The sequence below is a fragment of the Numida meleagris genome, chromosome 32, assembly GCF_002078875.1.
Source record: "Numida meleagris isolate 19003 breed g44 Domestic line chromosome 32, NumMel1.0, whole genome shotgun sequence".
Classification (NCBI taxonomy): domain Eukaryota; kingdom Metazoa; phylum Chordata; class Aves; order Galliformes; family Numididae; genus Numida; species Numida meleagris.
In genome coordinates this window covers 236,566-256,727 of record NC_034437.1, presented here as the reverse complement: position 1 = coordinate 256,727, position 20,162 = coordinate 236,566, and the positions used below count along the sequence as shown (strand labels likewise).

The following is a 20,162-nucleotide window of genomic DNA, read 5'->3' as shown; positions in this document are numbered from 1 at the left end:
AGCAAATCCGGGGCCGGCGGCGGCGAGCGCGGGCCGCCGGGCGGGAAGGAGGGGGTCGGCGCTCTGGAAGGTTCCGCCGGGGCCGGGGCCTCGGCGCGGAGGCGGCGGGGGGGGGGTGAAAGGCACCGCGGTGACCTTCGGGGAGCGGCGGCGCTGGGCCCGCCCTGAAGGTGACGCGCGGCGCGGGGCCTCGCACCGGGAGCGGCTTCGCGCTGGGACGGCCCAGCGGCCTCGCACCGGGCGGGCGGAGGGAACGGCGTTCGGAGCGGCGCGGGCCACGTCCCCCCGGGCCCGGTTCCACCGGGCCCCGCGGCGGCGGCCGCGTTGTTTCCGTTAAACTGCGAGCGGCCGCAGCGGTGTAGTGCAGCGGAACGGCCCCGCGCCCCCCGGCCGCGGTTCGCGGCGCCCCATCCCCACGCGGAGGTCACGGGGCCCGGGCCGCATACCGCGCCGCGTGCGCTCCGCGCAGTTCCCGAGCGCGGCTCCGGGTTCGGCTGCGGCGCTTAACTTTGCAGTAAGTGGCGTCCGGAACGTGTGCGGAGCGAACAGCTGCGGTAATGGGACGAGGGAAGCGAGTCGATTGTTAGCGGGCGAGCGGCGAGGGGCTCCCACGTGGATGCTGACACGTTCTGCAGTGAAGAACGTGTAAATAAAAGTCTTTGGGAACGCTCCTTTAAGGTGATTGCTTTAGCTTTGCAGCTCGAGGTGGTCAGAAAGAGGGAGGAAAAAAAAAAAAAAAAAGACTGAGCAGACCCAGAAAGGCATGTTGTAAGAGTTTGGTTTTGCAGTATTTAAGTTGAAGAGGAACCGTTGAAGCTCATGAGCAGCGCTGGGAGCTGAGCTGAGCGCGGGGGTTCTGTGCTCCCACCTGGGCCAGGGCTCTGTGCGGGTGCTGGGTGAATCCCACGAAGGCCCGGACTTGTTTTAGTTGTTTTGTTCGGTCTCCTTTCTTCTTTTTTGTGGATAGCATTGTTCGTTCTGCCATCTTCCTTCAGGAGCCCTCGGTAATGTTCTCAGAAGCTCCAAATGAAACGCGTCTGACCTTGCGAAGGTGCGCTTTCCCTGCCAGGACGGGAGAGCGTGAGCTCAGAGCAGCTGTTTGGAAACGCCGAAGCAGAGGGCGGCTTCACCTCGGCTTCTCTGGGGCTGCCCGACAAACGCTGCGGAGCGAGATTGTGCTGGAAGTCGTGAAGCTTTGGGGAGGATTAGCTGGCCGACTTTAGCTGTCAGTGCTATATTTTAGGCTTAGCCGAGGTATGCACGTGCTGATTGCAAATGGATTTCTTCACCGGGTGCAATTCTGTTTGCTCTGAAAGTCTCTTAGCTCAGAAAACTTGCTGAGCGGAGGTAATGGCGTAAGGCTCGTTGTTTTTCACGTGTTAATATTCGGGATGGATCTTTTTTCTTGCATCCACGGCGAGCGCGCTGTTAGTATTTGAGAATTTATTGGAAAAAATTGAAATGTGTGCAGTCCGGATGGGTGAAATGCTGCCCTAATTGCTGCCAGCAGTGCTTTCCAGGGAGAAAACCAGCACTGAGCGCTGCTGACACGGTTCACACAGAAGTGATTGGCACAGTGGCAGCACCTCACGGTGCCTTTGCTTTTCCGAGGGGCACAGGAGATGCCCCTGGCTCTGGCTGCTCCCCCTGCCTGGTGTAAAAACATCTGCGTTCAGTGGGAGCGCTTCTCCTGTGATCACTGCTGTGTGTTTTGAGAACTACCTGGGATGTTCAGGGTGCTGAGCTGTTACTATGGGATGTCCGGCAGGCAGGTCTCAGTTCTGTGTGTCCCACAGCAGCAGTGTCCCTTGGTTTGCCTGGATGAGCTTTGAGAAGGTGATGGGGAATGGTGCGTGTGTGTGTCCTTACCAGCCATCGTAAGGTTTCTTTTTGTCAACCGCCCATGGATTTGCTGACTTTTTAATTTTTAGTTATAATTATTTTCCTCTGCTTATGTTTTCCCTTCTGCAAAATGTTTAGGTTCTCGCATCACAAGTTTCGGCAAACTCTCTTTAAGGTTTTTCACCTAGATGTTCTTTTAGGGTCTCAGTTTGCTCCAAGAAGTCTGTCCCAAACTCAGGGTTAAGATTTTGCAGGCTTGAAATACGCTGTAAAAGAAACTTCTCTCTCATTTTTGTAGGCTCACTTGAATCTGTGAAAGGTGACGTAGGCTGACAGAATACAAACCAGTATTCTTTGCCATCTTTTCAAGATGAGAGGTGCTTCAGTAACCAACTTGGAGGAATTTCTGGAGGGGAATCTTTGGCCGCGGTTGCTGAAAGTGACGTGAAGTGGGGGGAGGCTCAGCTGGGAGCTTTGTCAGCTCGTGGATACCAGCGAGTGTTCCTAACCTTTGTATCCCTGTCAAGCTTTAACCTCATCATGAAAGTTCCCGATAGCAGCGGGGAGGGTTGTTGGGCAGCCAATGGAGGGGCCTGGTGTTTGTAACCTCCGTTAAAGGAGCAGGGATCGGTGTTTTGCTCTCCTCTCCCCGAGAGCCGCTTGGCAGAGCAGTGACGCTGCTCTCGGAGCGCAGCACGGGGTATTTTCAAAAGCCTGATGTAAATGAGGGACTTTTAATCTGCTCGGAGCCCGTGGTGTCTTGCTATTAAGCTGCATGACATCAGGGCTGGGTCTTCCAGAGCGACGTTACGTGTCATTAGATGCACTGCAACAAAGAGGAAGTAGCCCACGCTCTGTTTCAGGAGTGTATTTCAGAGAATGCATTAATAGGCCCATTCATTTCTCTGTCAGCCCAAATCTAGTCAGTTTCTTGCCACTTTTCACTGGCACCTGTGATTTTGGAACTTCCCCGTTAACACGTGTGACTTCCAGGATGTGCTGAAGTAACTCGGGCTTACTCAGGGTTGCTTTTTAATTCTGATCTGCTTCAGAGGTATAGCGATCTCCCCGAAGTCTTTCAGTTTCATTTCATCCTATTGCCACGTTACATTTATTTTCATCTTGAGCTAAGTTTGAGCCTGTGAGGCATAAGGCAGAGAGGCAGCGTTTATGAAGTAATGAATCACCTCCTGGGTGCATGCTGCTATTTTTTAACGTTGGTGAAAAGTAAATTCAAGGCAATGTGCTGTTAGCTTTCTGAAGCAGGTGCCTCTGCTGCTGCTTGTGCTGCATTGCAGGAGGGACCAGCAGCGGGCAGAGCACAGTTTGGAGTTTGCTGAGCTGCACTGGCGGTGATGGGAGCGCGCTGCACCTGCGTGCTGAGCTTTAGTTCCTGCACTTTGTTGGAGGGGAACTGCTCTGTCCTTTCACGCTGCACTACAGCTGCTTCTCCTGTTTCCAGCCACGTTCTTCTGCTAACATCCACAAAACTCTGCTGCAGTGCGAATCGAATTCATTGTGCCCAGAAGATTTTGAATTCTGAAGGTGACTGTGCAAAACCTCTCACCTGCGCTTCGCCCTCTGCTGTGGTTGCCATGAACTTCTCTGCAGTTTGGAGGCTTTTTGTTACAGATTTGTGCTTGTTCTTGTAGCAGATCGCTTTGGAGCCAGGTGCTACCTTGGCAGAGAGGTTATCTCTAACGCTATTGCAACTGCTTCCTTACCCTCCTGCTTTATGTTTGAGGCCTGGCAGTAGGGCGCTCCTTGGTTTCAGACTCCTGGAGGCTGGTGTCTGAAATATCAAACTTCCTCATTCACGAATTCGTGAGATAAGGGCTGAGATCAGTGGCTTTTGCCTTCTGAACTGACGCAGGTGGTGTGAATGAAGTGGGCTGTCCTTCATGGAGAGGGAACCTGGTTGGAGGAGATTGTGTTAGCTGCTTGGAGGGTGGGAGGAATTCTTACTCTAGTTATGGGTCTTGTTGCCCGGTTTTAAAAGCATGGCAGCGCTGTTCCCCCCTCCTCTGGGCAGGCTGTGGTGCTGTGTATCCTTTACCCTGGGTCTTCGGGAGCGTTCATCTCTTTGGTTACAAGTTTACCTACATCCAAAACACATCAGTGCGTGCTAACGACGTTCTTCAAGTCATAGAGAGATCAGGTAACGCTCACGTGGGCTCATGAGGAATCCTGGCCCAGCATAGGATAGGTGCCGCTAATTAAATTCAGTAACTCGTCAGTAGTTCTTCCTTCTGGAATGTGATGGGTTTTCTTTTTTGTTGTTTTATTTTTTTTGAACCTTTCTTTCTAGGGGGGGGATGTGGAGGGGGAAAGTCCCCTTTTCTGCTGAAAGGCGACAGGCGGAGCGAAAGCCGTCGGTAACAGCTGGGGAGTTAGCAGGGTCCCTCGCAGCCAGCAGCTTCCCCTGCTGCTGATGGCAGGTGTAAATAAAGAGGCTGCTTCATGGAGATAGAAATAAAATACTGGGGAAGTGGAAATGCCGGGGATTTTCCCACTTTGAGTAATGAAAACTGGCAGTGGTGCTTAGTAGCTAGCTAGCCACTTCGCATGTGGATGTGTGCAGGAAATCACAACGTTCTCCCGTGCCGTTGGGCTTGCCTGCCGGAGCATCTGAGGATTGGTTTCCCTAATGGAATTGTTCTGCTCTCTTCAGCAGGTAACATCCAAAGGAGCTGGCTTGAACCCCAACGCGAAGGTGTGGCAGGAGGTTCCCCAGGGCAGCGGCGAAGCGGCGCCGCCAACCAATGGCGCAGAGCATTCATGGCAGGAACCGGCCGCTGTGGCGGGGACTCAGACCGAGGGTGAGACGGCCCGGGACTGGGCTTGGTTACTGACTGTGACGTGTAGGAGCTGTGTGGGAATTCAAGGAGGGATCCAGAGCTGTGCTGGGATGGAGTGCTCCAGGGAGCGTGGCGGTGTTCCAGGGGCCCGGTGATGACTGTAACGCGCTAAGAGGGAAAGAAGATGCTAAATGTGTAGGAATGGGTTCAAGATGTGTCTTTTTTGCCGTTGCTGCACTTTAGTATCAACTTGACCCTATGAACAGGGAAATAAGTTCTGAGGGCCGCTTACGATCCTGGAAGATCGCCTGGTGTTGCTGAGAGCTGTTGCACAGTCGCGTTATTGCTGGAGTAGAAACTGCAGAGCAGTTTTTCAAAGTTCTTAGGAACTTTAAATAGCTTAAATCTGAGCAGAAAGCCTGTGTCTTAAATCAGCCCTCTGCTGTGGGGTCACCTTAACAATTTTGGGATCCCGTTGTTTACTGAGACCCTTGTGCAATCCTGATCTCTGTGAAAATGGAGAGGTGGGAAGCGCTGTCCTGTGCAACGTAGGCATTAAAAATCCAAGCCTTGTTGTTACAGTGTTCTTGAGTATTTGCTTTAATGCTGACATTCTCAAATGGAAATTATCCTGAAGCTTACAGTAGGTCTTCTGCTGACGGTGCATTCTTCTGCCAGGTAACATAGAGATTTCAGAGGATAGCTGCAAGCAATATGAAGTGATGTACTCCACGTCTTGTGAAGCTGCAAGAAATGGCACAGGAATCGATGAAGCAGCTGCAAATGGAATTGTCCTAACAACCGAAGATCTTGGATACCAAATCTATGAAGTGGCTGGTGGGTACTTGATGAAGAACACTGCTGTCGGTATCTGTAATTCTGTGATGCATGCTGTGCTTAATAGGGCCTGTAATTTGGGAGTGGGAACTTTGTCATTTCCCATTCTGTGTGTATTCAAGCAGATCCAAACTGGCCCAGGCTGGTGAAGCCCCTGGGATCCAACTCATCACAACAGGAATGACACAGCCTGCAATGCGTAGTGTGGTTGTCTTTAAAGGTCTGCTGTGACCTTTTCCTCTATCACCCCGAGGGATTTGTACTTGAATTGTGCAATGAAAAGTGTTCTCGTATTGTACTGATGTGAAACTGAGATCTGATGGTGAATGTGATAAATTCTAGGTGAAGGCAACTCCGTTGTGTCCACAGAAGACATTAGAGAATGTTTGAAGAAACAACTGGAGTTCTGCTTCTCACGGTACAGTCAGCTCAGCTTTGTCTGAGCTCTTTATTAAAACTGTTAGCAAATACTTCACCTTTCTGTTGTTTCTTTGATACGTATTAATATAATAAAAACATTAACTGTGAGCGACAGGAGTTGGTTGCAGCACGAAAGGAGATCTGCACCACGAAGTGCTGTGGTGCGTTTCAGTGCATCAGGAATGGGAACCCAGTCTGACCTCTGTGCTTCACTGCTCTGAGGTGCTGGGGTGATTTAGAGATGTCTTTGGCAAGATGGTTTTAGCAGAGAAAGCAACACGGAGAGCGCTCTAACTTCCAGCAAGTTTGTTTTCATGATCTTATTCTGCTTTCTGTTGATCTGCTAAGGATGAAGGCTGAGTGCATTTGGCTAGAGTAGCTGTGAATAGTGTCCGTGAATGTTTAAGCCTTGCAGCACCTGGTTGTTTTAAGGCTTCTGTTCAAAAAAAGAAAACAAAAAACCAAAAAAACACGTGGGATTTTTATAAAATAATCCATTTGTCTTTTTAGTGAGAATCTTTCGAAGGATCTCTACTTGATGTCCCAAATGGACAGCGATCAGTTCGTTCCAATATGGACGATTGCTAACATGGAGGGCATTAAGAAGCTGACAACTGATATGGACCTCATTCTGGACGTTTTGAGATGTAAGTCTGGGCGTTTGGTAAATGCTGAACAGAACCTTGCATGGCAAAGAGTGCATCTAAGGGGCTGTTCCAGACTCCTGAATTCTTGTTATGCTTTATTATAAATGCCTACATCTGTCCTGGTGAGAGGCTGCTCTGGGGTAGTGTTAGCAGCGATTTGCTGAGAGCACACCCAGCTCCCTGCAAAGAATTTACAGCACGTCATGCTGCTGAGGTGATTTTTGTCTTGTACAACGTCCCATATTCAAGCAGATTTTCTGTTTTAATTGCAGCTTCTCCTATGGTACAAGTGGATGAGACAGGGGAGAAAGTCAGACCAAACCACAAGCGCTGTATTATCATTCTGCGTGAGATCCCTGAAACAACGCCCGTAGAGGTAAAGAATCACAACGAATGGAGAGCTTGGTGTTCTGGGGAGGCTCTTCAGCAGTGCTTCATGCAGCAGCAGGAAGCGTTGCTTAAAAGGTCAACTGGTGTTTAATTAAGCTCTAATATTTTTCTTGTAAAGCACATAAGTAATTCTTTTCCTGCCTGGAAATGTTGGCAAAAGAAGTCGAATCCAAATGACCTTGTTGCCGTTGTCCCGTTGTTTTCTAATACATAAAAATGTTCTGCAGTAAACTTTCAGCAATACTGGGCTAGCCAGGCTTTTCTGGGGGGAACTTTGCACTGATCTCTCTTTAGATCCAAAAATACAATCAGCCCAGGACATGGTTTGGAATTCAGGCTGAGTTTCTGTCACAGCGGTGACTTGACTCGAAGTCAGACCGTTGTTTTGGCAGCGAGAAATGTTCTTAAACACACACATCTCATTCATCGTGACCCAGTGCGAGCTGAGCTCATTATGTTCAGAGAAGGGGGATAATAAAATTCCTACTGATATTTGGCTAACGGAATGATTTAGTTCTTTGTTTCTTGACGTTGTAACACGGGGTGTTTGCCTACTGGCATTTTTAATTAGTTGTGTTAATGCAGGCGTTGAACAGTACGTTTGTCCTGTCTGTAAGGTACAATCAATTGTTGCAAAGCTGTCAAATTAGAAATATCCCTTCAAATCATTCTTGTCGAGGTGACCGTATCAGTCACCTGATTTTCTGCTACCTCCTTCATACAGACACGCCACCAGTTCTACTCCGGTATTGGTTTTTTATGATTATTTTGAACCAGTTGTTTCTGTTAGTTTCACTTGGGGAGCTCAGTAGGTTGGGCTTGTGCTATTGAGTGCACTAATTGGTAGAGGATAATTTTTTTGTTCTGTAAAGGGAATAAAAGGGCATTTCTGGTCAGGTGAAACTTGCTGCTTAGGAGCTGGAGAGTAAACTTTCGTTGGCCAGATGATCAATTTACAGAGCTTGAGCTGTACCCCATAAGTACCTGATGTTTTTCTCTCCCCTAGGAGGTTAAGGCTTTGTTTAAAAATGAAAACTGCCCCAAAGTCATAAGCTGTGAGTTTGCTCACAACAACAACTGGTACGTTACATTCCAGTCTGATACAGATGCCCAACAGGTAAGGCTGCCTTCAGCTCTTAATAATATCTCTGTTTTGTTATTGGTGCTTTCCCTGCTCAAGACAATTGCATGCATGCTGCCCACAGCTAAAAGTATTGTTCGTTTACTGATCTTCCCTCTTGATAGTTTAAGAGATTATTTCCAAATTCTAGTTAATATAAAAGTTAGAAGGCTGTAGGGTTACAGTTCACTTGTCTGCCTCTTGCCTCAGAACTTGCCAGCCACAACTGTGATAACTAACACTTCATATTCAGGATAATTTAGCTGAGCTAACAAGGAAGCACATTAAGTCATATCTCTTTTAAGTGGTACCATTTCATCAAGGTATTCTAATGTTAATCTTTTTTGTGCAGGCATTTAAATACTTAAGGGAAGAAGTGAAAACCTTTCAGGGCAAGCCAATAATGGTAAGGCTGTTTCATAAGAGATTTCAGAATGAAATGTTGTTTCTGTTGGAATGACGTTAGGCATTTATGGGAGTGGGGAGTTAAGGAATTAGCAGCGGGATAGATGTAATCTAGAGATAAAGTTTATAGTCCTGGAGGCTGTTGGCTTGAATGAGGTCACGGATAGTGTTGAGAAGTTGCCGTTGGTGCCTACTGGTTAACCACAGGGCTGCTTCCCATGAGGTGTGAAATACATTTCTGTGTAATCTCCACTTGCCCGGGAATCTGGGTCTGCAGAGCTCAGGGGCTCCTGCCTTCATGGGGCTCTGGTTCGTTTGCTGCGCTGCGAATAAGGCCGAGGCCTGCTGCTTGCACTACGAAGGGAATTGGCAAAGTTGGAGTCTGGATGGTTACTGCTATAGAAAGCAGTGTTACCTCAAACTGCAGAGATTCTCTACTTAAAGCAGCGTGTGTATCCTACACACCCACGAGTTTAATCTGTATTGATTTTTATCAGAATTTTTATTTGTAAGAGGTAACCAACCCGCTTCCTTTTAGTATCCCTTGCGTTACAGTTCCAGCAGGCAGGAAGGATATCGTGTTCTGCTTCCCCTTTTCTCCCAGCTGACGCATGTGACATGGTTTGCTGTCTTACAGGCGAGGATAAAAGCCATCAACACGTTTTTTGCTAAGAATGGTTACCGGGTCGTGGATTCCAGTGTTTATGCGCAGCCAGTTCAAACACAAGCACAGTTTGCCTCACCGCTGTTTATGCAGCCTGTATATAGTCCTCAGCAGTACTCTATTTACAGCATCGTGCCTCAGACTTGGTCTCCAAATCCTGCACCTTACTTTGAAACACCACTGGTGAGTAACAGCTGCTGAGTGATGAGAATGGGGGGAGCCAGCCCAAAGCATCAGTAATAGCTCGGTGAACAGATCAGTGGAGTTAGCGGCTTTTCAGCTGCAGAATGCACGAGCTACCAGTCAGCTGCCTCTGTTTTATGTCATAAAGCATAGCTGGCAGAGCGGAGGTGGATCTCACCGTTGTCTGCCCCTGTCAGATTTTGGTGTGAGGTTCTGTAACCCGGCAGTTCGTGTTGGTGGATGAGCTCTGTAGCTCTTTGAGGAAGCAGAGGACTGGCGCTGAAGGGGATCTGCCAGGTGTTAACCTGGTGGGGCGTTCTCTCTAGTGATGAGATTACAGCATCCAGCTGGAGTAGCCCTGCATAGAAGTGTGTACAGACTAAATGGATGACTGCTGAAACTGATCTCGTACAACTGCAAACGTGTTTCTTTTAAATTCAGCCACTGAGACTGTTCTGTCTGTTGCAGGCCCCCTTTCCTAACGGTGGATTTGTGAATGGCTTTAATACACCAGGATCATATAAAACAAATGCTGCTTCTCTGAGTATAGGTCGCCCATTCCATAGGAATCGGTAAGACGGCTGCCTCAGTTGTTTGCTCTCTGGGAACTGACAGTACTGAGATCCCAAATCCTTTGCACACCTGTAGAGTGCAGTGCCTCGTAATGGGACCAGGTTATGTATTGTATCAAATAATCAAACAGTGTTTTTCACCTTGATTTATACCACAAAATAAGAAATCAGTGTAGCAGCTTAAAATCCAACGATAACGGACACGTGCTGGAGAGAGCCGAGGTAACTCCTTTAAAAGCCTCAGAGGAATTTTGGCAGGCAAATAAATAACTTCCTCTTAAGGTAATAAGGTAATACTTCTAATTGTGTTTGTCTTACACAGATTACAAACTCCTGCAGCACAAACAGGAGCTCTTCCTGCCATGTGCTTAGTCTTGCAGGGAGCCACTCAGCGTGCGCAGCTGAGTTGCGTGCCCTGACTGCTTTGTGCTAAAGCTGCGCGATGCCGCCTTTGTTACTTGGAGTTTATTTACTTTATCCCCATCTTTCCTGATGAAGTGTAAAGGCTCAGCTCGGATATAAACACTGGGGAGGAGGAAGCAGCGTTGGATTTGCTGGAGCAGCGCTCTGTAAATACAATAGAGCAGTGATCTGTTTGTGTGGGTGGCAATGGGTTTATTTGCGAGCTCTTCTGCTGCGTTCAGCGTGCGGCTGGCAGCGCTGTGTGCTGTTTGAGAAGGCAGTTGACAACTGACAGTTCCGTAAGGGTTTGTGTGATGCAGTGAAGGTCTGTGGTTGTTGGCAGAGGATGAACTTGGGAATGTGGTCTCTGGTGACTCAGCGGAGCCTCAATGCAGGCTCTGCAGCTGGCAGCACGGCTTGCTGTGGGGATGGGGCAGCTGATTCTGTCGCAGCTGCTCCGATCACAGCGATGATCCCGAAGTTGAGTAATGGTTTTCTTTTGCCTTAAATTGTGTTCAAACTTAAAGCTTGCAGAAGCTGCTCATTACATAGGTCATCTCAGAAGTACGGATGCTGAAAACGTGCAAGAGTTGTATGTGCCCGAAGATTAAGGTCTGGAAATGCCCACACGTTCACTGACTTCTTGTAGATTGCACCTGCGTAGTCTTTAAGCTTTTAAAACTCTTCTGGTTATTTAAAACTTTTATTTGCCAAACTTCAGTTATTGGGAAGTTACAGCTTCAGGGCCAGGTGTGTGCAGGTTCTGCTGGTCTGTCTCGGTTGTCTTATCTTTCCTACTCATCTTGCTGAGCCACTGTGCTTGTACCAAGCTCTACTTTCACACTAATAAATCTTAGTGTTCCAGAAGCAGACAAGGATTGCACTTCAGCAGGACTCCTTTGCAAGCACGAGGCTGTGAAGGTTTGGCCCAGTGATGATCAAGTATCGCGCTAAGAGAGAACAGGTCCGGCAGTCAGCGTCTGGGCAGTCTGCACTTCATGCTTTTCCTTCTTTTTACTCTTTCATATCATCTTTCTTTCTCTCTCCTTTTTTGTTTTTTTCCTCCTTACCTTTCCTTGTCTTTCCTGCTTTGCTCTTCTGCCCAGATAAGATTGTGGCCTTCTCAGTGATGGCTAAGATTATGAGATCTGAGGGCTGAAGAATGACCTGAGAATCTTTTCCAATTTAGAGCTGAACAAAATAGGAGAACTTAGTTGGCTTATCTCCTCTTCCCCGTGCTTGTTGCTGATGGAAGACGTTTTGTTATTGCGGCCTAAAAACTGATTCTTAATGCGGCTTCAAGCTGCAAAATGTGCATTAATCTTTGTTTGATGCATCTTCTCTTGAACTGCAGAAGGGTTCGTTCAGAGAGGTTCATTCAGCTGCTGCTTTCAGATTGGTCCTGGCTCATTAAACTTCATTTGTCCTGTTGTACAGGCAGTCGCTGGTTAAATATTGGATTTTTGTCTGTAGCTAAACATTTGCCTAAGCTGGTTGTGTTTATTTTGCCCTGATTTGTGTTGCAATGTCCTTGTGGGAAAGGAAGGCCGGGTTTTGTGACAGAATATGCTCAGTCTTGGTGTTGGTTAAGTTAAACCGATGTTTTCTCTCTGGCCATCTGAAAGATAATTTAAAATGGCTTTGGCAAAGCAGATTAATGTGAACACTCAGAGTTTGGCTATGACAAGACTTCTGTTCTGTTCTGCTTTCTGGTAGGTCAGTTTTCCTGGGTAGTTCTCTGTTTGAGACCCGGAGCAGTAACACGCAGTAACAATGAGCGTGCGCAGCCGCATCTGGGTTCAAAGGAGACGCAGCTTTGATGCTGAACAATCAATAACTGGGTAAAAGCTCTGGGGTGTCGGAAACCACAGTCGGTGTGGTGGTGGTTGATAAGGGGAGCAGGGGCCTGAGGTCCTGGGGGGGGCAGCTCTCAGCTTCCCCATTCTGAGCTGCCCAGGACTCTTCAGCACGTTTTGTTGTACGTCTGCTCCCAGCTCCTTGTTGCAGTTCAGTGTTTTTGCTTGCAGTGAATAGGTTTCGTTCTCCAGATAAGCTACCAGAACGCAGTGTCCGTGCAGCAGGTACAGGTCGGGCTTACGCTGCCTCTTCTACTGCACCAGGTTTTTGGGGGATTTTGTTTTCCTTTGGTGTCTGTCAGGCAGTGACCTCTGTTTTCTACTGGCAACGTTTGATGAGAAGAGCGGTTGCAAGAGAACTAGAATGGAAGGAATAGATGGAAGTAAGGAAGAACAGTTTCTTTGTTCTTGACTAGTATTCAGGAAACAAGGCTTCTCTGATGGAGTTCCAGTACATATTGACCTCCTCCTTTTTCGTCAGCTACAAATTATCAGTAGTCAGTGGAAGCTTTGCGTTTTGTTCTTTAAACCCCGGCTTACAGAGCCTCTTGCCATGTGCCCTGCAGCGTGAAGCCTCACTTCCGATCGTCAAGCAGCTCAGAGCATGCCGTGGAGGGTCCAGCTGCTGCCGGTACCGTGTCGATGGGGGATGGACCACTGAGTAGAACCAACTCAAGGAATTTTGTTATGGAGCGGCATAACAGCACGTTAACCGGGCACCAAGAGCAAGGCTATTCCCAGAAGGATTCTCCTGCCACACAATTGGAGCAGAATGGAGATTATGGCATTGGCAGGGGCAGGTAGAGTACTTCTTGCTGTAACGCAACAATGTGTTGGAGGTCCACATGATGTTGGGCCAAGGATCATCAGCCATTGGTACGATAGATATTTCTGTAAATAGTCACTGGGGAAGACTGTCATTTAAACAGAGCATGACAAATACTTAACTGTTAGCACAAATTCCTGCTTGACTGAATACCTATCGATTCTGCTGGCGAATACTTTAAGATAAAAAGATGCCTTTATTCCAAAATAACTGATTTGTCTCCAGAATCATTTCCAGAACATTTGGTGAATGAATGTTGGCATTTGTGTTGGCATAAATGAAAGTGAAATCTTCACTGATAGGCTGCTGTGAGTCCCGCTACTACGGGTCCCCTTGTGCGGATACGTACTTTGCTATAGATAAGTGACTGAGTGGTTTGTTTTTCCCTTTAAAGGAGGAACATCTTCAGGGGTCGGAGGAGACGAGAAGATGACCGGATTTCAGTAAGTTCTACTTCCCTTACTGCAAGTCATGCGAAGTGCGGTTATTGTCCTAGCATTTATTGAAGGGATGGCATAGCCCTGAAGTTCTTAGATTACACTGCGGGTAGTCAGTGTCTCTAGGGAAACTCCCCGACGCTCACTTTCAGCACTTCCAGTGCTACGTGTCATGGCTCCATTAACGAACAGATATTTTCTTCCTCTGTAGAGACCTCAGCCTTCAGCAGACACAAAGACTCAGACACCAAAGTTTGATTTGCTAGCATCAAATTTCCCACCTTTGCCTGGTAGTACAGCAAAAATACCAGGAGAGCCTGTGCTGGAGAGCAGGATGTCCGATGTTGTCAAAGGAATCGGCAAAGAAAAGGTATCGGCTCAAGTCTCTGGCAGGAGCACAGTAATACACCTTTGCTGTGTCTTCCTTCTCCCCCGCTTTAAGAATCTTTGTGTTAGAGCTGTGCATTAGAGTGCTTTAAGGCCAGACATCGTACTGTTATAACAGCACATTTTCTGTCTGTGTTCCTGGATTTCCTTGCCTTCGTGGGAGTGTTCAGGTGAAGCTTCTGTAATTACACTAGTGTGAGCTCAGTTTTGGAATAGAATAAAGCAGGGAGATGTGGGTCGTTGGTTGTGGTAGGAACAGTTTGTATGTAGTCTAGACGAGGGCTTTCCCAGGTGAATCTGCTGCTGGAGCACTTACTGTGCACGTTCCCCACTAGCTGTGGGATTTATGCAGTGCTTGTTTCACCCATGTACATGGTGACTGGTTTAGAGGTGGTGCTCCAAAAGAAGCAGAATTCCTGTAATCTGGACTTGAGCCGCCTTTGGAAAAATCCCACTTTTCAGTTTTCTTGTACTGGCACGCTGAGGAGCAGTTCAAATGTGTGCCATCTTGTCATATTTTGCAACTTCTTTCTGTACAGGAAAGCAAAGAGTTGCTGTCCAGCTGTCCAGCTTCTGCTCAGGAGGAACAGACGCCCAGCATTGTCCAACAGCCTGAGACGAGTGTGAGTTCACCGGGTCAGACTGAAGCTGTGGCGTTGAGGTATGCAGCTTATTGAGCTGAGAGTGTTCAAATGGGTGCTGGCGTCCTGCAGGATGGCAGCAGTGCTTGTGCTTCCTTTTCCGTTTGTGGAACGTAGCTTCTCTAGCGGCCATGAGGTGAAAATAACAAATCACGGCGGTAAAAGCTGTACCGTTCTGTTCAGGAAAAAAACCGTGGTTAAGGCTTTAAAGATGGAAACAAACATGAATGTCCGTGTTGCAGACTTTAATGTGAAGTTGTTCTTGATTTGACAGCACGGTTCAGCCAGAGAGCAAACCAGAAGAAGTGTCTGTTCAGAAAGATGTGAAAAGCCACGCTTCCCCGCCTGCGTCCGTCTGTCCTGTCAGCGCCGCAAAGCCACCCAGGACAAATACCACTTCGTCTTCTACTAATGCAAATGCAGCTCCCGCGGTGTCGGTGCAGGTAAGGCCCAAAGCGGGGATCAAACGAGGAAGGTGGGGAGCTCTCCCTCAGGTGCGCTGCAGTAGCACCTGGGATCTCTTCAGTGCAGCTTGCCACAGCTGTGGTTTCAGCACGCGTTGCGTGTGTTCTTGGGGCCGCGTGGATGAACACGGCGTGGTTATTCTGGTCTGTAAGCATTGCTCTTCTCCCTTGGTCCCAAAGGAGCCGCGCAAGCTGAGTTACGCTGAAGTCTGCCAGAAGCCCCCGAAGGAGCCGCCCCCCGTTCCCGTTCAGCCCCTCAGGGAACTTCGCACCAACATCGTTCCCCCGGCCAAAACCGATGAAAGCGGCACAGCCGAGAGGGCTTCGGAGAAGGCTCCTGACAAAGCTGAAGGTCGAATGAAGGATTACTCCGGGTTCCGAGGCAGCGGGCCTCCCCGGGGAGCTGCGGGGAAAATCAGGGAACAGAGGCGCCAGTTTGGACGCAGATCATCGCCTCAGGGAGCACCGCGGCGTGTCGGCAAGGAGCAGTACGTGCCACCTCGGTCACCAAAGTAACGCTTGTCCGGCCAATTCCTCTATTTAATTTGAGCTGTGGACTAATAAGCAGCGAAGGAGACTGTGAGAAAGAAGTATTCGTGAAGGGGAATACTGAACTGGAGCGTGACTTGTGCGGAGGAGGTGTGGAGGGTCCCAAAATTCATCTCTGAAAGTGATTTCACAAATGCTGGAGGATTCCAATCAATATGAATATAGAGATTATAATTTTTGTATTTTTGTTTTTAATTTGCAGAGGGTTTCCTGCTTGAAATCTGTTTTGGGGTTGTGAAACTAGCTTTTTTTGACAAAGTGGAAGAATATGAATCGACAAATGAACGTGTCACTCGGCGTAGGAGGAGAAGGATAAGAGATTATTATTTTTGAAAGAAAAAAAAAAAGCATTTCTGTAAAAGTAGAAGTTTTTTTTTTAACCTATTTAACACTTGGCTTGTAGGATGATGTGTCTGCCATTAATGGCCTTGCATTGCAGAGCGTGTCTGCAGCCGAAGTGCTTGGTCGGTGTGTGAGGTTGAGTGAGTGCAGCCGGATCCGTTGTCATGGCTTAGTTACTGATGAGAAAAACTGAATGTACTACTGTAGTCAACTTTGTGTTTCCAGCTTGGAGTATAGTCTCTTGACCTTACTAATAACTCATTCAGCAAGCTTTTTAAACTATAATTTTTTACAGGAGACTGGATTGTAGATCTGAGCACGTGGACAGCAAAAATTGTCTTGTACATGCAGTTGGAAGGAGGCAGAAGGAAGCGTGTCAGAGAGCTTCTGATTTGACCTTCTTCCTCGCCTCCTTGAGGGGGACTTGATGAGGCTTTTTGTTTTTATCTTGCTTTTTACTTTCTCTAATCTCTTTATTACAGGCTTTTGTGCGTTTATCTTGGTATGTTTTTGTGAGGCAGACCCGGTATAGATGACTGATGGGCAGCTGTGCGGTCCATGGTGTTAGCTCCATGTGTAAAGAGCCTGGAATTGAGGAATGCTGTCTCGCAGAGCTCTGTGCTCCCTGCCAGGCTCAGGCTGGAGTCTGCTCTTGAGTGGTTAGCAGCTCAGGCGTGGCTGGGTTTTCTGTGCGCTGACCTGGCAGTTGTGGAGCAGGGCATGGGATGCTGTATGCTAGACATCAGGGTTTACATGTACTGGGAACTCCTTGTTTACAGCTGATGTAGTAACAACTGACTTTGAAAAACCGTTCAAAAAGGGTAAAGAATTAAACAAAAACCCTCGTGTTCAGAGAAGCTGCTCAGAAGGTAGCATCTGGCCTAGCTTTATGCCGACTGATTTTTGCAACACTATTTGTGTAGTAAGTGGTTAAGTTTAATGGCGATTACCGTAAGGACTGAAATGGGAAAACTCAGCGCATTAATCTGCCAAAATCAGCATGCCAGGGTTCAAAGTTCTGTGTAAAGTGTTAGGGAAGGGTAGGTTCCAGCAGTAAGAAATCACGCCTGTTTTCTTTCATTAGCGAATAGCAAAGTGTACAAACTTTTTAAGTCGTAAGTTGTGAACACTGGAAAACTCAATTGTGATATATACCGTAAACATCTTAGTAATATATGTTAGTGTTGCCATTAGAATGAATGTAAGTGGCAGTTAAAATAACTGTGAAACTTTTTCATTTTCGGATTTCTTAGCCAGATAACCCTTGGCGACTTCTTACTCAGTAGGCATTCTCTATCAACTGCTTTGAGAACACTCATATCTATTTTTATAAATATATATATAAAGCCAGAGTTGTCATTTCTCTAACTTATTATTCAGCTTGGCGATTGCTTTGATTTGATTCATAACACAGTATGATGTATTTATGCAGTTAACTGTTCATTTCTAGGCATGTTATATATATATATATACACATATATATTAAAAAAAAAAAAAAGAAAACCAAACCAAAATCATTACTCACTGTTAAACTACCTGTACTGGGTTTGGGAGGTTTTTTTTTTAATTTAGTAAAAATAATAATAATTGTCGATCACGTCTACAGTTTAGGAATGCTTACAGAACCCTTCTCCATTTATTTCAGTAACGCTACATTTGTTGGAATGACAAATCCAAATATTTCGAAGCGTTTTTAAGTTCTGAGATGCAGTTCACTTCAGAATCATTTTTGATCCGTTTAAAGGCTACAAAACAATTACTGCAGTCAAACTGGAAAACGTGTCCGATAGTCACAGATGCTTGGATAGATGTGTGCTGTCACTGGGGGTTCAGCAAGTACTGCTAACCTCGTAGTGCTCCAAGGTGGAATCAGAGCTTTTCACAATTGTGAAATGGAACTTTTTTTTTTTTCTTTTTTTGAGTTATTTTATTACTTGTGGAAAAAGATGAACTGCAGTTCAGTCTTTCTTGAATGGTGATTGGGAAAACTTGACCGTGGAAAGGATGCTTTGTATGTCCTGGATGTACATTTTCCAGCAGCAGAGTATGGCTCTTGTACAGTGTACGCAAATAAGTCTGTAAACCTGTTGGCTCTTTTTTTTTTTTCCAGCATATTCAGACTTTTATCAAATTAGAGCACTCATAATTATTTATTTAATACTTATCTGCAAGGATTTAACATTAGCATTCCCCTTCCTCCTCTCCCCTGCCATTTATACTGTTTTTTTTTTTTTCCTAATCTTTTGTGTGTTGGGGGAAATAACCAAGTAAATATAAAGGCTGTGAAAACTATAGTTCTGTGTGCAAGTTCTCCTGCAGTACTTGTATTGCATGGCAAGCGTTTACCTTAGACGGGCTAGCTGCTACATTCTCATCCCTGTAATAGACTCAGGCAAGCTGTTGTGTCTCTGCCCACCACGTCTGCCTGTTCTGACTGGGGGACACAGGGACAAAAAGATCAACGGGGAGCCAGGCTGACTGCTGGGGCAGCTCGTGGGTTTCGTTTGAGTTGTATCGCTTCCTCAGTAGGGGTGAAACTGTCCCTTGTTCACCAACTGCGTTCAGAATGCACCCGAAGTGACAAAGCGCAGTTCTCAGCGGCTCCGTGGTCGCTTACCACACGGTGTGCACACAACCTTTCCTACTCTGCGGATAATAAATGTGTGTGTAACTTTCAGTTTCATGAACTGTGACTTGTTTTCAGCATCGCTGACTTCTGTCTCCTACAGAAGCGTACTTCCCCTGTTAAGTTCCTTTCCAAATTATTGTGCATGGAGAAGATTGGGCCGCTCTCTTGTATTTTTGCTGGAGGGTGAGAAGAGGAGTAATTGTTTGCATGTGATAGTAAAAAGTGCAAATTTTTTTTTTCTTTTGATTTCTAAAATTTAGTTAGTTTTATAGTATCTTACATTCCTGCTATCTTTTGTTTTTAAAAAAGTAAAAAAAAAAATAAAATAATGTTAGCCTGGCACAGTATGATGGTGCAGTTTTAGCAGTAGATTTATTAAAAAAAAAAAATAAAATGTAACCCACTCTATTAACCAGAAGAGAAAGATGATACTGTGGCAGATCAGTAGCAAATAAGTGACTTAATCAATGCTTTACTGTAGTTCAATAGCTATGGCCTTACTACTTTGTCAATATCAGCTTAATTGTCTTGAAAATGTCCGCTATTTTTACTGTTACCCAGGAGAGTGTCCACCTGGGGTGAAATATCTGGTATGTACAGATGATATTTTAAATTTGTAAAATGCGCCATTGTATTACAGACGATGCAACAGAAATGCACTTCGGGGGGAAATTGCTTCTGATGAGTTCTTTTGTAAATCCTTGATTACTACAGATATGCAATAGAATTTTTTTTGTTTCTAATTTTGATATTTCCTTCTGAAACATAACGATTGTTGCCATTAATCTGAATGATTTCTCATGCTCTTCTTTGTGTGTGTGTATATATTACCTATAGTCTGAGCTTCCTTTAGGATGGTACATAGTTTTGGTTTGTTGTAGTATTTTAGTTAGCTCTTCTCTTAAGTGCCTTTAGCACAGGCACTGCAAGAGGCTTTTGGAGTCTGTTTTTAATGTACAGTTGGGAGGACTTGAAATGGAGTTAAAGCAACTTATTTCTGAAAAAAAAAAAAATCCATCTGCAAAACTAACCTGTAACAACCTAAAAATTTTATATTTAAGAAACCAGAGGTTTATTTTTATGGAGCTTCAGTTATGGATACAGTTTCCAGAAGATGCAACTTCAACTATAAACAGACTGTGCATAAATGGTTTTTTTTTTTTTTTTGTTCTAATTTTTATAGAATACAAAAGATTCAGATAATATATTGAGCTCAAGTGACTACAGCCCTCATGTTCCTCCCGGATGAATCCAGCTTCCCCTTGGCATTTATGAGCTCTCTCAACATGGCAGGGCTTGAGTGAAAGGAGAAAAAAAACACCTATCTGGCTTCTCTACTTTGTCTGTTCTGGTATATTCCTGTTGTCAAAACTGTCCAAAAAAAAAAAAAAAAAACCAACGAAATTTGTGTAAAGTAGGTTCATGCTTTAAATGTTCAAATGATAATACATGTATTTGTATTTGTTTTTGACATTGCCAAGGTGCTATGGGAAATTGAAATAACAGTTATAGAAAAAAATAAAAAGCTGATTTAAAAGGAAAAAAAAAAAAAACAAAAAAAAAAACCAAACCACCACCACCAAAAAAAACCCAATAACGTCTCTCGCTGTGGTGTCTGTTCCGCGTGCAACACCTGAGGGGACGCGGGGAGGCGGGAAGCGATGGCGTCGACTGTGGGGACTCGGGGAAAGCGGGAAAGCGCAGCTCCGCCTGAGGGAGGCGCGAAGCTCCGCTGCGTGAGGGGCAGCGTG

The 20,162-nt window shown here is 46.1% G+C and overlaps 1 protein-coding gene across 1 annotated transcript; it reads left to right on the top strand.

The window, feature by feature from the left end:
* LARP4 (La ribonucleoprotein domain family member 4) lies at positions 4,475 to 19,806 on the top strand. Its single transcript, XM_021379241.1, is given in 16 exon segments — positions 4,475 to 4,661; positions 5,319 to 5,477; positions 5,820 to 5,895; positions 6,408 to 6,544; positions 6,817 to 6,920; positions 7,941 to 8,051; positions 8,407 to 8,460; positions 9,097 to 9,306; positions 9,775 to 9,878; positions 12,703 to 12,936; positions 13,357 to 13,405; positions 13,611 to 13,769; positions 14,326 to 14,447; positions 14,702 to 14,870; positions 15,072 to 15,300; positions 15,303 to 19,806. Coding segments are annotated over 16 exon segments (2,346 nt in total). The 5' UTR covers positions 4,475 to 4,489; the 3' UTR covers positions 15,560 to 19,806.